Source organism: Xenopus laevis, chromosome 6S (assembly GCF_017654675.1).
Source record: "Xenopus laevis strain J_2021 chromosome 6S, Xenopus_laevis_v10.1, whole genome shotgun sequence".
Taxonomy (NCBI): Eukaryota; Metazoa; Chordata; class Amphibia; order Anura; family Pipidae; genus Xenopus; species Xenopus laevis.
This window is the reverse complement of record NC_054382.1, coordinates 96,042,982-96,060,510: the sequence shown is the minus strand read 5'-3', so window position 1 is coordinate 96,060,510 and position 17,529 is coordinate 96,042,982. Positions and strand designations below refer to the sequence as shown.

The window sequence follows — 17,529 nt, the reverse complement described above, 5'->3', positions numbered from 1 at the left end:
TTTTTGGGGGGTTTGCTACTACTTGATGGCCGCCTTAGTTCAGTTTGTTGTGTGTCTTTTTGGCAAGTTGGTTAACATGGGTAGATACTGTCTTGTATGGGCAACATGTGGGATTTTATGTGTCCAGTTTTTTCCCAACTGATTTTTCCCAACAGAATTATAAAGTCTGTAACAATGAGAAATATTTTCATATATTTGCATAAACAGAGATTAGTGTAAAATGCCGATACATCTTTATTTAACCAACACACTAGGCATAGATGTCTGCTCCATTCATGTTTAGTTGAACATGAGCTGAATGAGCAGCAGTTAAAGTTCCCAGGTGTCTGTGAAAGGACGGTGGCGCTGAAAGTGAGAGGATCAGGTTGCACTGTGTGCCTTCCTTCTGTTCAGTGGCGTGCGTGTGTGATGTCCATGCTCCTGATTGGTTCAGCTGCAGTCACATGATAGTTCATTCGTTTGCTGTTCACCTCATTTGACATCAGAGGTCAGTGACTGAAGTTGTTGTTGTTCTTTTTTGCTCTTGACGTCAAATTCCTTCCCTCAGGCACCTCTTAAGCCTGAAGAAACGGCAGCAAATCATTGGCCAATGGATTATCTTTGCTAACATCTTGTTATGAATATGGGCCTTTGCTTAACTCCTTCAAGGCATAAAAGTGAAGCCCTTTCAATAGGGAAAATGCTGTTCTCTAGGTATAGGGAGAAGGGGGCACAAAGCTGCTGGACATGCATGCCTTATGTGTTTGACATTATTTTAAAGTGTAATTACAGTTCAAATCAGCATCTGACTTCTGCTCCAAGAGCTGCTTCAAGAATCAGAACCAGGAATAAACAAATACCACACTGTTTCAAATGCAGTTATAGGTGTGTTATTCAGCTGTATTTTGCTACATTGTTTCAGGAGTCAGAACCAGCAGCAATGAATTAGTCAGACAGATGCCGCTTTCAGCGGCAATTACAAAACAAATGTCGATAGTTACTCAGGCTATTAATCCCACATCTCATATATGCATAAACTCAGGTAATTGCAGATATTTCTAAAGGAAGGCAATTCTTTATGATAAAGAATAAAACACCACATGTGCTGCTGCGGGCTAGGGTTGGGTGTGGGTTGATTTTTTTGTCAACCCGCACATCACTAATACACAGGACTTCCAGCTGGATAATTGGCTCTATCATAAGCTTCTAAATTTGTGGATTTCTGCGAATTTGGGCACCCACATGCTGGGCAAATCAGACCAACAGCTGGATCATAATGCAGGCAGCCAAAGGGCCAATTAAGCTGCCGAGTGGGTCTGGAGGGGCCAAGTTATCAGCTTTTGTTAGCCAATGTATGGCTAGCTCAATGTCACTTAGCAAATTTAAAAAATGATACTCCAAAGAGTTCTATTCAAAGCTAAAAATCAATATTTTTATTAAATACAAAATTTAAAAAAGTAGGCATACAGACCCATTGATGTTCCGCCTTATGCGTTTCATACCAACTGGTACTTAATCATATTGATTATCTATCGCCTTACGCGTTTCATACCAACTGGTACTTAATCATAGTGATTAAGTACCAGTTGGTATGAAACGCGTAAGGCGGAACATCAGTGGGTCTGTATGCCTATTTTTTTAAATTTTGTATTAAATAAAAATATTGATTTTGAACTTTGAGTAGAACTCTTTGGAGTATAATTTTTGAAACTTGATATTTGGGCCCTTGTGGACTGGGGGCTATATTCCAAAAGAGACTTTGGCCCTTGACACTGGCTCTATAGATTGCAGCTTTTGAGCGTTATTTCTACTCAATGTCACTTAGGGCAAGGCCAGACATGACGTTTTTATGTTGCGTTTTTAAAATGGAAAACGCACTATGGCAATTCTCACAGGGAGATTGCAAGCTAAAATCCGTCACAGAACGCCAGTATTGGCGTTTTTTTTAGCAGAAATGCCAATACGTCAAAAAACAACTAAATCAATAGACTCTATGGGATCTGCAAGTTTGAAACCACACTTAACGTATATACACAGCGTATTTTAAATATGGCATCCAAATTCTCGCGAGATAAATGACGCATATACGTTTTTAAGGGGGGTGACGTAATTATGTTGTGAATTGACGATCATTCTTGCTCCATTTTGCATGTAAATAGTTTTTCTATTTCTAAATAGCTTTCCTATTTTCTATTTCCAGCCAGCGGAATTATATGAAACGAGAACAATGTTGCATGTTGCATGTGCATGTTGGGAAAATAAACCTACGTGCTGAAAAACGCATGAAAAATGCATGTCAACGGTTGCGTGTGGTTTTAGTAGCGTATTTAGGCAATGTAACATCGCAAAGTAAAAACGCGATGTCTGACCATGCCCTAAGGCTGTATATGTGCATGGGCAAGTTGCACTGATCCATTGGATTAACCTATGTGCTGATAGGTTGGATCACTCTGCAGAAATGACGAGCCATGGAATTCTAGACCACCCATTGCCTCCAAACTAGAGTAAACTGTGGTCATTTTTCTGATTAAAGTACAGATGTAATGGATTACAGAAAGGCTGACTACCATAGGCTCAATGTTACCCAAATAATTAAAATTTTTAAAAATGATTTATTTTTTCTCTGTAATTATAAATCAGTACCTTGTATTTGATTCAAGCTAAGATATAAAAATCCTTATTGGAAGCAGAAACAGCCCATTGGGTCTGTTTAATGTTTACATGAATTTCCAGTGGACTTAAAGGAGAAGGAAAGCCTAAAATTAAGTAAGCTTTATTAGGAAGGTCTATATAAATACAACAGTAAACCCTCAAACTAATGCTGCTCTGAGTCCTCTGTCAAAATAAACACAGCATTTCTTTACTTCTATTGTGTACACATGGGCTTCTGTATCAGACTTCCTGTTTTCAGCTTAAACCCCAGGGCTAGGGTTTAAGCATGCTCAGTTTGCTCCTCTCTCCCTCTCCCTTCCCCCTCCCTCCTTCCCTCCCTGTTGTAATCTGAGCTCAGAGCTATGAGTGAGCAGGGAGAGACTCAGACAGGAAGTGATGTCAACACCAAGCTAATATGGCAGCTTCTGTCCTAAAGAAACAGAGAGCTTTTAATGCTGTTTAATCAGGTATGGTAAAGCATTTTTCAGAATAAATATAGTGTTATAGCTTGCACTATTGTGGCTAATCTATTGGCAATAAACTGCTTCGGCAGCTTTCCTTCTCCTTCAAGGTGTGAAATGATATCTCATATATATATATATATAAATATATTGTATATATTACGTTTCTTTGAATTGATCTCATTGGCTTATTCAGAATGTTTCCATTTAGGCGGTTAAAACACTTATCAGCACCATTGCCGCTCTAAGACAGCAGTGCAGTTTGCTAGAGATGTTTGTTTCCAGATTGCCATGGTGACATCTGTGCACCTAAAACAAGTGCTTACCTATTCCCGCTCTTACCCCTGGCATCAAATTCAGATATGTTCTAGTGCAAAAATGCAACCAGTTGGACTGGGTTGTGCCACAGAAATAAGATCAGTTGACACGCAAACAAAAAGGAAATGTGATACTTGGTGCCATTACTGCGGATTTACTTGGCAGGTTTAGAGAAATGGGTGTGGATAATGTTCATTCCTCCTGGCCGAACTCTCTTCTACCTGCCTGGGTAGACTCATTCCAAGGCATTACATGGATGTCTCTCCTTGCACCTTTTTAATTAAATTTAATAGTTTTAAAAAAAAAAAAAACTTTATCTGGTTAAAGCAGACATTGCATCACCCCTCAAATTTGATTCATAATAGGAATGTTTCATGACAGTTATTAATAGTATTGTATGTCACTGTCCTTTCCTCACCTCTGCAATGTCTCTTTTATGAACTGAGATCCAAAAAATAGCATAGCATAGGCAGCGTCTTGCTAGGGTTTTAAAAAAAGAAAGGGGCAAACTAATTTTCCATAAACGAAGCCTCATGCTAATTCCTTTATTGTATGACGTTAGCTTCAATCAAAATACCAAGTAATATTGCAAAGTCCACTATGAATTTCAAATTTGTTAAATTCTTGGCGAAATGTATTAATAAAATCGAATTATTAAAACTTGTACTAATTTAAACGACCCGAAAACTCGAATCAAATTCAATTTTTTTTTTAAAAACCTTGAATCGAGTTTGGATAATTCCCTAGTCAAATTTGACAGTTTCGACCATAAATTTTTTGAAAATCTGAATTCTCAATTCGACCCTTAAAGGAGAAGGAAAGCTACGGAAGCATTTTATTGCCAATAGATTAGCCACATTAGTGCAAGATAGAATGCTATGTTTATTCTGTAGAATGTTTTACCATACCCGAGTAAAAAGCTCTAGAACAGTGATCCCCAACCAGTAGCTCTTGAGCAACATGTTGCTCTCCAACCCCTTGGATGTTGCTCCCAGTGGCCTCAAAGCATAAGATTATTTTTGAATTTGTGGCTTGGAGGTAAGTTTTGGTTGTATAAAAACAACACACATAGGGCCCAGGCCCGGATTTGTGGAGAGGCCACCAAGGCCCAGGCCTAGGGCGGCAGCATTTTAGGGGGCGGCATGAAGCCCAACCACACCCACATTGGGTCAGAAACAATGGGGATTCCCCGGATATACCATTGTTTTTTAAATTTCCCATATGACAAACCCCATTGCTTCGTTCCCAATGATGAAAATGGGGGGGATGGGGGCGACGAACGGCAGTGGGCCTAAGGGCACCCGCTGTATAAATCTGGCCCTGATAGGGCCTACCAAATGGCCAATCACAGCACTTATTTGGCACCCAAGAACATTTTTCATGCTGTTGTTGCTCCCTAACTCCTTTTATTTCTGAATGTTGCTCACGGGTTCAAAAGGTTGGGGAATCCTGCTCTAAAAGCTCTCTGTTTGTTTAGGATAGCAGCTGCAGTATTAGCTTGGTGTGACATCACTTCCTGCCTGAGTCTCTCCTGTCTCACTTATAGCTCTGGGCTCAGATTACAGCAGAGAAGGGGGAGGAGCAAACTGAGCATGCTCACACCCGGGCAAGGTGGTTTAAGATGAAGGCAGGAAGTCTGATGCAGAATCCCATGTGTAAACAAAAGAAGGAAAGAAATGCTGTGTTTCTTTTGACAGAGGACCCAGAGCAGCACTACTTTGAGGGTTTACTGGTATATTTAGGTGGACCTTTCTGATAAGGCTTACTTCGTTTTAACCTTTCCTTCTCCTTTAATATACCTGCCCCTTAGGGTCACCCTAGAGTGGCCAGCTCCTCATTTCTAAATAGCATACATCCCTTATTTTTCAGATGACAGTATTTATCTGTACATAACCTTATTGCATTCAGAAAGCCATGTGCTACTTACAGTTGAAATGATTCATGCACATAAGTAGAAGCATGTTTAATTAGTTTCAAGGGTTTAATTAGCTTTGCCCCTCTGCCTGTAAAGAAGGCCGCGAAGAAAGGTTGAGCTCAGCATATAAGCGAACCTGTTGTATTGACTGTCCATACATGTCTGATTCAAAGAACTTGAACTACAGTAAACTAATCATACAGATTTTGTTAACTGGCACTTATTTTAGCTATTACTCATACTTACCACAGACATTCTTATGCTGCGGTTTTGTGACTTTGCTGCTCTAGGTCAGACGTTTCATACGGAACTACTTTTGTGGCAAGTACAGTTCATCATCACTTTCCTTTGTGACTGCGACTGTTGTTTATGGGGACAGTGAATTAGTCACTTCTGCAGCAATGAGAGGACACTTGCAGCAAGTCTCTTAAACGTGGTTTAGAATGAAGACTTTATAGCAAAAGATATTGCTTAAGCATTGTCATTATTTAATGTGGCCTAGTGCATTAACCAATAGCAGCTAATGAATTTAAACACACATTCCATGATTTTATATGATGGTATCATCTATATTTCTTGGTAGCATGTAAGGGATCCGTTATCCGGAAACCTGTTACCTCGTTATCTCCCATCCAAATAATCCAAATTTTAAAAAATGATTTCCTTTTTCTCTGTGATAATAAAATAGTTCCTTGTATTTTATTCACACTAAGATGTAATTAATCCTTCTTGGAAGCAAAACCAGCCTTTTGGGGTTTTATTTATTTTTTCTAGTAGACAAGGTAGGAAGATCCAAATTTTAGAAAGATCCTGGAAAGCCCCAGGTCCCAAGCATTCTGGATAACAGGTCCCATACCTGTATGATAAATATTACATTTCATTTAACCTTTGCAGATATGGAAGCCTAAACCTATGCAAATGAAATTTTAGCATATTAGTGTATTTATTTTATACATATTTTTTTACAAAATGTTTTTTACAAACGGGAGACTCCAGCAGAATCAACTCTCTCTGTTTACAAGCCTTTAGTAGAACAGTGGTTTTAATCCTGTAAATTCTGTGTGCGGGCACTAAAGAAATGACGAATATTTCTCTGAAATAGGAACAAGTTCCTATGATTAGTAATGCAGGACTATTCTATTAGTTCTTTTAAAATCAGCCTCCCCTGGCCAAGCCCTGGTTGCAAGTAGAAGAGTCTTCTATTGTTCTCACTGGGCTGGGGAGAGATGAGCTAAGGACACACTGTGAGATTTGCGGAGATTTGCGCCCGGCGACTAATAGAACTGGTCTTTATATCAACCCTATAAACCACTGCCCTTGGTAGCTTTTTGGGAGAGTATTGGAAGTAAAAGGGAGAGAGGAGACTTAAACAGCAGATACTGGATGCCAACTCAAATTTTCCTGGCCTTTTGACCTAATCTGCCCGGACTAAATAGGGTTCAAATACAGGTATGGGACCTGTTATCCAGAATGCTCAGGACCTGGGGTTTTCCGGATAACAGATCTTTCCGTAATTTGAAACGTCATGCCTTACGTCTACTAGAAAATCATGTTAATATTAAATAAACCCAATAGACTGGTTTTGCTTCCAATAAGGATTAATTATATTCTAGTTTGGATCACGTACAAGGTACTATTTAATGTATGCAAAAAAGCAAATCGTTTGTAAAATGTGATTATTTTACTAAAATGGGAGATAGCCTTTTTTTTTTGTAATTCAGAACATTCTGGATAACAGGTTCCAGATAATGGATACCAATATATGATAATGTATTTTGCTTATATAGCAAGTCAGGTTTCTTGCCTTGATTATGCCCCACACACTAGAATATGTGCCTGCACACTTCAAGTTCTGGGGGTGGAGGTAGTTTCTGTGCATGCTTGAATACTAATTCCAGAATGTACTTACTAACCTTACAAAGCCATGGGGAGCAGTGAGTTAAAGGAGAAGTAAAGCTTAACTAAAGAAGTAGGTAGAAATGTTGTACATTGGGTTTTGTGCTTCTGTACAAGCCCAAGGCAACCACAGTCCTTTAGCAGTAAAGATCTGTGTCTCCAAAGATGCCGCAGTAGCTCCCCATCTTCTTTTCTGCTAATTCACTGTGCATGCTCTGTGCTGCTGTCACTTACTGAGCTTAGGGACCCTCTCACAATATACAGTACACATAGAATATCACAATATAAGGCTGCTTAATAATTAATACAGATAATTACTACATGGCAGCACAGAAACCAGTGCAATCAGCATCAGAATTGAATAATCAGCCTTGTAGCATCAGCTTATATTACAGACAAACATAATTTCCTGCTGGATAATTAGTGACGACCCCTAAGCTTAGCTTCTCAACAGCTGCTCAGAGCCCACTGAGCATGTGAGTGTCGCAGACACTTTCCAAGATGGTGACCCCCTTTTACAAGTTTGAAGTCCTGGATCATTGCTGCTATTGAGAAGCTGAAACCTTAGGCCGGTGCAATAAGTTCACTATATAAAATATGGCATTTTTAGCCACATTAAATTTTAGGGTTTGTGCTTCTGCTTGTGGCTTCAAACTAAACCTCAGTGCTCCTTGCTTGAATTTAATAAAACTGTTTTAAAAAAATCATAGCAACCCTGCTTTTCAATGGAAAAAATAGCAACAGGTTTAAAAGCATAAGCACAGCCAGTGAAAATCAGAATTATGGCTGGGCATATCACAGTATGACTTGGACAGAGAAGACCATGGGCATTTTTCCTTGATTATCTTGTCTTTGTCATTTTTGTGTTGCTTAAGAATTTTAGGAGGGACGGAAGCCTGTTATTATTATTGGACTCGGACTTCTTCCCCCAGCTTTAGTATAAAGGGAGGATGGAATAATTTGCTTTCACATATGAAAACCTCTAACATCAAAGTAGATATTTTGTTTGGACAAAAGAATTGTAACGGTCTTATTTTTCAACTCTCCAAATCTACTGAAGCAATTAAATCAGTTTCCATGCTTGGATGACTTGAATTGTGATTTTGGAGTCAGTTTGCACCCCTTTCCACTTCAACACTTTGTTAAATGAGCCCTTGTCTAATTCAAAGAGAAAATGCCATACCCAGGATATTGGGCATAGCTGCAATAAAACAAAAAGCGTCTGTATTCCTTTAAGTCCTTCATGGCTGTGACATGTGTGTTCTATTCATTTTTTTGCCATTGGAAATTGGTTTGTGGTTATTATAGGGTTAATATTTTCTTGATTTTCAGAGTATAAATCTTTAGTGGTTGTTAATAATTTGATTCAGTTGCTTGGAATGCGCTGTTTGTTCAAGACACTCAAAAGTGGTTTATAAATGATAAATACAATCTCTGACACGTCAAATAAAAATACCATAGTGTGAACGATTTTTCTTTTGGTAAGTCTTAGTCGGGCAATTGGACCGCAAGCCGGGAAATGTGGATTTCTAATGGACTGTATTGATTTTAGAGCTGAGAGCCAAAGGCTTTTGCCAATATATTTATGGACGATATACAGGATTTATGAACAGACAAAATGCCCGGCTATAATCATATATTGATTGGAGTCTTTTGTTTTAGTACCAGGGAGTTTCACAAAGCTCTTCACAGACGAGGTAGTGGTAGAACCCAGTGCTCACAGGTAGAGATCCAGAAGAAGATGTTTTGGTGCTGGCAGTAGACATTTGCTTGTAAATAAAGTACAAATATATTACTATAATAAATTCTGTACATTTTCAAAGCAGATGTCCTCCTAAATGTATAAAATAGGCACCTACAGGTAACTGAAACCCCTTGCCATTTATTTCATGAGTCCTGTTTTTCCCTGTGACCAAGCGAATGTCTTACTTGATTTTTAGTTTCTACCTCTCTAATAGGGGAGACCTGCCTTTTGGCCACAGGTATGAGAAAAATACTACAAAATCACTTCCAAGTTTCAGGGAACATTGTCAGAGCTGGGATTCTGTCACTTTTAGCACTCAGAGTTAACATGACGTGTGTAAGAAGCATTGTGTCCTGCAGCGGGTCAGGTACCCATGGGTTAACAAAAAAAGAGAGGATAACCTGCGGGTAGAACTTTTGGGTGTGGGTATAGACGCTGGTCGGCGGTTCTGCAGGTTTGCGGGTTGTGGGTGGGGTTGTGAGTCTTATCAATAGTGTGTTTTACTCCTTGACGTATGTTTTCTGATCATGCTTACTTCTAATGATGTCACGTCCGGTTTACAATGACAGCACATTCTGTTTCTTGATGGTCAGCTGATCAGGTTGTGGATAAGGTACTTGCAGGTCGATAGAGGGTTCAAACGGGTAAGAATATGGTTTGCAGGACTCTACCGTGAGACCTCTGCTACCTCTTCCACTTCTGCATATTATTGAAGCAAGTTTGAGGTATGTTTGTAATGGGGAATGGATACTGAAATGATGGCAAAATGTACCTGTGACAGGTGCCACCATGACTATTGAGCTGCTTTTAGAGCAGGAAGAGTAAGGACTGCCCTGCTTGAATACTCATCCCTCACTATGAAGATTTGCACTGGCCCAATTATTCTACAATACCCTGTGTTAGCAGATTAGGGCAGATGTTGCATGAATAGACTGGTGGCACAATAGCTGCCATTGAGTTCTTGCTGAAGTTGATTCCAAACAAGGCCCTCTCTGCATTGACATTATAAGGCACATTTATCAAGGGTCGAATTTATGTGAGTTTTTTAAACTCCCTTAAATTCGATTCTATTCGAAATTCGACTGGGGTGTTATTTAAGAAAAAAATCAAGTATCTAAAACTCTAAGACTAATTTTACCGACCCGAAAACTCAAATCGAATTTGACCAAACTCGATTTAAGTTTTTTCTCCAAAAAAACCTTGAATGTCAGGAAGGCTACATACATCTCCAAATTGAGATAAATAGAGTGCTATATAATATGTCAGCACTTTAGAAACCTAAGATTCAGTGTCAGACTGGGACACCAGGGACCCACCCAAAGACCTTTAGACCAAGGGGCCACTCAAAGTATTATTTTCTTCCTTTAGTTACTCAACCTTTATTCTCCTATTCTCTTTTCTTTACGTATTATCAGGGAGTTTTCCTGGTATCCCGGTGGGCCAGTGCGACACTGCTAAGATTGGCTAGATTTTGACCTATTAACACATTTTTCAAAATGATAAAGGTGTCAGTTTTTCAGAATGTGTTCAACTGCTTTAAACATTTTCAAAAGGGTTTCTATTAGTGCTCAGTGCAGTTCTGCTGCAGCGCCGATCACTAACGCCTGTTCCAGTCCTCAATTTCTAACACAGAATGCATGTGGGAATAAAGGATTGAGTTAATTTATTTTTATTTGTTTCATTAAAGAAGAAAAAATGTGGAATAGGAGTAGGGTTGTCACCTTTGTGTGGGCCACTTTCCAGTCAGTGGAACCCCCAAAATATCAGGAGCCTGCTTTACTCCTCTTTGGCATGTGATGGATTGTAATAGTATCAGCCTCTGTGTGTTTGCGTGTGGGCAGTTTTCCTTTATTAACCATTGAACTGTGTGTTAATAAATTTGGACTAAACTCTGTCGTCTGCAAGAGAACAGGCCTTCTCCTGTCTGACATCACAGCTATGCCCTTGTCTCTGGACTTGTTGGTCCTACATCTGTCTTTAGTAACATACCAGCCTGGATGTACTGTTCCTGTAAGGCAAATTATTGTGTCTTTCATTTGGTGACTTTCTTCTTTTCCGGCACACTGGCCATGTGAATGTGTAATTTGTAAGCACGTCAAACTGAGCTGATACTTGCCAAGACTGAAATGCTGCAAATCAAGCTGTGCTGCCATTTTACCCCCAGCATCCCAAAATGATTGCTGAAGGGCCAGAATGTGCCTTTTACAGCTGGATTTATTTCTTTTCTGAGACATACACGGAGCAGGAAGCATTTCTAAGACCCTCTCATTATGCCAATTACTGCCTGCTGTTCTGCAAGAGTTACATTTATATTCTTACACTCCAGGATCAGATGTAATTGTCTATGATATACCCTTGCCAGGATGCCTTCAATCAGCGACACTCACTGTTTTCTCATTCTTCTTCTAGTTTCAAGTTCTCTTCTTTGTATTGTGTCATCTAGGCTTTAAAGGGATACTGTCATGAGAAAAAAAATTTTTTTCAGAATGAATCAGTAAATAGTGCTGCTCCAGCATAATTCTGCACTGATATCCATTTCTCAAAAGAGCAAACAGATTTTTTTATATTCAATTTTGAAATCTGACATGGGGCTAGACATATTGTCAATTTCCCAGCTGCCCCAAGTCATGTGACTTGTGCTCTGATAAACTTCAATCACTCTTTACTGCTGTACTGCAAGTTGGAGTGATATCACCCCCTCCCTCCCCCCCCCCCCCAGCAGCCAAACAAAAGAACAATGGGAAGGTAACCAGACAGCAGCTCCCTAACACAAATAACAGCTGCCTGGTAGATCTAAGAACAGCACTCAATAGTAAAAACCCATGTCTCACTGAGACACATTCAGTTACATTGAGAAGGAAAAACAGCAGCCTGCCAAAAAACATTTCTCTGCTAAAATGCAGGCACAAGTCACATGACCAGGGGCAGCTGGGAAATTGACAAAATGTCTAGCCCCATGTCAGATTTCAAAACTGAATATAAAAAAAATCTATTTGCTCTTTTGAGAAATGGATTTCAGTACAGAATTCTGCTGGAGCAGCACTATTAACTGATGCATTTTGAAAAAACTTTTTTTTCCCATGACAGTATCCCTTTAAGATATCATCACTGTCAGTACAAGCTGCAGCCCAATGTAGTTCTGAAGGCAGCTTGAAAAAGCAGCACAGTTATTTATATAGCGCCACCAAGAACATTCATTTATAAAAAACATTCATTGCTACTGATTTTACATTTAAATTTGTAAATAAAGAAAGGTTTTGCTCTCTTTTGCAGGATACACGACCCAATATGTCAAGACCGCTGATAACCAGATCCCCTGCATCTCCATTGAACAATCAAGGCATTCCTACTCCTGCACAACTCACTAAGTCCAATGCACCAGTTCACATTGATGTTGGTGGACACATGTATACTAGCAGCCTGGCAACCCTCACAAAATACCCAGACTCCAGGTAAACACTGCAGATTGCATGCATGTTGTTAGCTCACTCACTCTTCACTATTAGCCAGCACCATTTATAAGGATATAATATACAGGATATTCATGGCCCTTGTTTATTAAACATTACAGGTGACTTTTAATATCTTTATAAATTTCATCATGGGTTACATTTTTAAATGTATATAAGTTAGTCAAGAGCTTTCTCTCTTTGCTGCAGAAAAATGCTGGTACAAGTGACAGGCAGTGTGAGAGAAGATAGAGTAGTTATAAAATGGCAAAAATGGCAAGTTTATAATTATGTAGGAGCTTGCTATTTGTAAGGATAGAATTTACAGTTTGTCCCATAGACAAATGACCAACTGTGTGTGTATATATATATATATATATATATATATATATATATATATATATATATATATATATATATATATATATATATATATATATATATATACTGTATATATATGTCTCTATATAAATGTAACAAACAATGGAAAGTTGTGCTCGCCACTAATTTTTAAAAAACCATTAGGCGGGGGTGCAATAAGGCTGTGACCACAAAATACATATAGACAAATACAAGATTCCTCTGCACTCAACCCATTATCAATATATTTAAGACAGCGACATTTTGTGCATACTGCTACTAAAAAATGCCTTACCCTTTAAACAAAACAGGGATTGTTTGTCCATATATTGCAATATATTTAAGCTGGCCAACTACGTCAAAGTCATCCCATATCTGGCCAGTCCTATGCTCAATTTTATCTGATTCATTGAGAATTCTATTGCTTCATTATCATCATTTTGTATTTGTCTATATCAATTTATATACACAGTATGGCTCTCTGCCAGTCACCAGCCTAGAACTCAGGCCATTGTTGGCATTATTCAGACTGTAGAACCAGAAATGATCAATAACATTGTCCACTCTTCATCTGAAATAGGGAAATTGATATCTTGATGGGGGTTTAACAATGGCGGCCCTGCTGCTCAAGTAGCAAAGTCAGTCTTCTTTACAACTCAAGTTCTGGCATCAGCAATGAAGCTGATTTAATGTATATTTGTCAGTAGAGCTTAGTAAGCAGGCATGGTGCCATTAAAGGGGTGTACAAGTGGGAGAACCAGTGGTGACCTCCTCTGATGAGGCGCCCAATTGTACGAAACTTGTCAGGAGGGAGTGGTTTACATGAGGTATGGAGACAGGGGTGAGACACTGATATGAGCTTATTTATCACAATGTTGTAATTTAATTGCTGTGTTGATTGTGCACAAATAAATGCCTGAAGTGAGTTACCATGCTTATTATTTGCTTAGAACCAGTGGTGTAACTACCATAGAGCTAACCTTGCAACTGTGAGGGGCCTGGACCTCAGTATGTGCTGTATGGCTATGCCTCCCTCCTTGCCCCTCACCTCTTTCTTTTTGCCGCAGACTAGTAAACTAGCTTATATGCTTGTATGCAGGTTATTTGATGCAGTGGGAACCCTGAACTCTTTTGGCTGGTGGCCTTGGTGAGACATGTTACGCCCATGTTTATACATTTTTGATATATTTTTAATCCCTTTATGAATAAAACTTTTTTTCTGTATTCCATCCACTCTGTACATTATGGGGTATACAATCCTCCACAAAACTGTCTGAATATAAGGGATGCACCGAATCCACTATTTTTGATTCGGCCGAACCCCCTGAATCCTTCGCAAAAGATTCGGCCGAATACCAAACCAAATCCGAATTTGCATATGCAAATTAGAGGTGGGAAGGGGAAAACATTTTTTACTTCCTTGTTTTGTGAGGCACACGATTTCTTTCCCCGTTCCCTAATTTGCATATGCAAATTAGAATTTGGATTCAGTTTGGCCTGGCAGAAAAAGGTTGAATCCTGCCCGAATCCCGAACCGAATCCTGGATTTGGTGCATCCCTACTGAAAATAATTCAACAGTTTCTATAAATAAGGGGAAGTGTATGGCTATTGCCTTCTCACCTCTTGATGAGAATCCTAATGAACTCAGGAAAATTATTGTTAGTGGTACAGGTGTTGCTGAGGTTGAGCAGCCTAAGGGCTCTTACAGACGAACGCAGGAAAAATGCAGCATGTTGCGTCTCAACCTGCGTTCGGCGCCTACACGCGCGCCTGTGTGAGTACAGCCCCATTGGAAAAAATGTAATGCGTCTATCCCTGCGCTCCCCTGCGGCTGAACGCAGAAAAACGGAACGCAGGGGAGCGCAGGTAAAAACGCTCGTCTGTAAGAGCCCTAATTATGTGGTTCCTTTAAATCCTTCAGGGCTGCATTCAAACAGCTAATAGACGGGCCCTATCAAGAACAGTCTGTTTCACTTGCACAAATACAGTGGTTAAACTGTAGCTTAAAATATCATTCTAATACACTCTCTTTGTACATTATATTTTTAGGACGTCATATTTTTAATATTGCTACATGACTAACATGCTCAACTAACCATTCCTCTCCTTCCTTGACGAGCACTAATTAGGCATTTATAGAATAACACTCACATCTATTTATATTTATTTCTGTGTCACTAAGAGTCAATGTGAATACAGTCAAAGGGAACTACACCCAGTATATAAATAACGTTTATTTTCCCTTTCATTTCTATAAGGGATTATAAACCCAATAGTTATTTATAAAAATATTCAGGTCTGAAAAAAACAAGATTTGCATGTTCTGCTCTGCTGTGTGTAATTATATCTATAGAAGATGGAAATTGGCTTTACCAAGAAATATATTTCATATCAAGGAAACTTGTGGCTAGCCCCCTTTAAAGGAGAAGGAAAGCTACCGAAGCAGTTTATTGCCAATAGATTAGCCACAATAGTGCAAGCTATAAGACTATATTTATTCTGCAGAATGCTTTGCCATACCTGAGTAAACAGCTCTAGAAGCTCTCTCTGTTTGTTTAGGATAGCAGCTGCCATATTAGCTTGGTGTGACACCTATCTGAGTCTCTTCCTGCTCACTCATAGCTCTGGGCTCAGATTACAGCAGGGATGGGAGGAGGGAAGGGGAGAGAGGAGCAAACTGAGCATGCTCAAGCCCTAGCCCTGGAGGTTTAAGCTGAAAACAGGAAGTCTGATACAGAAGCCCATGTGTACACAGTAGAAGGAAAGAAATGCTGTTTCTTTTGACAGAGGACTCAGAGCAGCACTACTTTGAGGGTTTACTGGTGTATTTAAATAGACCTTTCTGATAAAGCCTACTTAATTATAGTCTTTTCTTCTTCTTTAATGAATTGATGTCCATGTTCGGCAGCGATCTGTCCAAGAGGAGCAAGATGGGGTAGGCATGTAAGTGCCTGGCCGAACCAAATTCAAATCCTTAAAAACACATGACTTTTCGACACAAACAAGAAAGCAAAAACATTTTTAACTGCATACCGTTCTATTTAACCCTTTCTGGCCCTAATTTGCGTGTGCAATTAGTATTCAGTGTGGTTGGGAATTCGGCCATCTTTTACGTAGGATTCTGAATTAGTCTGAATCCCAAAATAGTGGACTCGGAACATCCCTAATGAAAACCAAATGCATATAGTCTCAGAATATCAATGTCTATGTCATACTAAAAGTTAATTGAAACTGCCTCTTTAAAATCTTTAAAACGCTAGAACAATGAAACCCTGTGCAAGGCAGAAACTGCAATGTAAGTTAGTAATACCTTCATAATACTGAGCAAAGTGAGGATAAATTCCTAATCTTTACTAAAGACACACTCAAAGGGAGAAAAGAAAGATGTAGTTGACCTTTAACCATTTGTAGTTAAATGAACTGGATGCTGAATATTTTAAAAGGGCACCGTAGCTGCCGAATACCTTTCTCTGTAAATAAAGGTGCCACATAGGCAGGGTATTGAAATGCCTGCTTAAGTAACATGGACTTGTTTGTGTAAAACTGCTGGCACTAGGTGAAATATGATGAGTTGGCTGCCCTAGTTATACAGTGCAGTTACTAAACAACTTTTGGCACCTTCACAGAGTTGCACAATGAAATGAATTCAGGTCTTTTCAGTCGCTTTATACCCCAGGAAACATTTAGGGTGTGTATATAGCTCAAAGGCATATATGGTGTGAATGTGACTTCTGAAGAGAATTTCCATCTATAGAAATGTACTTACATGCCTGCGTACAATAGCACTAAAGTCGTAAAAGTGCCAATGTTTCAGAACGCCTTTGTATTTAGTGCCCAGCACTGCCTAGTTTCTCTTGGATCTGTTTCACTAGATCAAAGGACCACTTTACCAATGCAGAATTATTTTGCCATAGATTTTACCTTCCCCTCCAGGTACCTGTGAAGGTGTTAGTTACCTTGCAATTCAGTGTTGGACTGGGGGTTCCACGGCCCACTTGGGCTGCCGCCTCAAGGGCCCCCACATCAATCCTGGGCCCTTGTTGCAGTCATCATGACCTCCTTCAATACTGCAACCACCTCCCTCTCCCATGTGTACCTGTTCTGTATTGCGGCCGTAATCTGGAGGGGGAAGTCAGGGGCCCCTACACCACAGTCATCAGGTCCTCCTCCAACACTGCACCCCCCACTCCCTCACTGGTACCTGCTCTTTTTTGCAGCCGTAATTGGAAAGGGAAGTCAGCCATGGTTCTAGGATGGTCTGGGTCAGCTCGGCCCACCAGGTTTTTTTCCCAGTGTCCCTCCGGCCCAATCCAACCCTGTTGCAGTTTAGCTGACATCGCCAATCAACTAACAAGCGTAGACGACAATTCGCTAGCGAAAGAGACCGTCGCTAGTGCAGTTTCGTGCCCTGTGGCCAGGCGAATTTTCAGGCAAATAATTGCTACTCTGCAAATTTACTAAAGTGCGAATGCTACAGAACGTTTCCTTTGCTACCTTAGACCAGGCGAACTGATAAAACGAAGCTACATCCTCCTCGATCTTATGTAAGTGACATCATATCCTGTATGCCGGAAAGTCATAAAAGTTGTAAAAAACGCTGGATGTTTTTTCATATTTTAAACTGGAATAACCTTCTAAAATCCTAACGATTAAAGATTTTTGTGTTAATATTTTTTTCCTAACCATTTCAGGGGCATGCCATATTTGTTTTAGGGTGGGCTCATGTCTAGGGCATTAGTAATAATAAGTGGCCA

At 39.6% G+C, this 17,529-nt stretch overlaps 1 protein-coding gene across 3 annotated transcripts in view; it reads left to right on the top strand.

Moving 5' to 3' along the window:
- The window catches only part of LOC108719725 (BTB/POZ domain-containing protein KCTD1), a 72,115-nt gene that overhangs the window by 41,018 nt on the left and 13,568 nt on the right, over window positions 1–17,529 (top strand). For all 3 annotated transcript variants that reach the window (XM_041567857.1, XM_041567856.1, XM_041567855.1), the window contains one exon: window positions 12,239–12,417. In XM_041567857.1, the coding sequence (XP_041423791.1) occupies window positions 12,254–12,417 (164 nt within the window). In that variant the 5' untranslated portion in view covers window positions 12,239–12,253. The remainder of the gene's footprint in view (window positions 1–12,238; window positions 12,418–17,529) is intronic.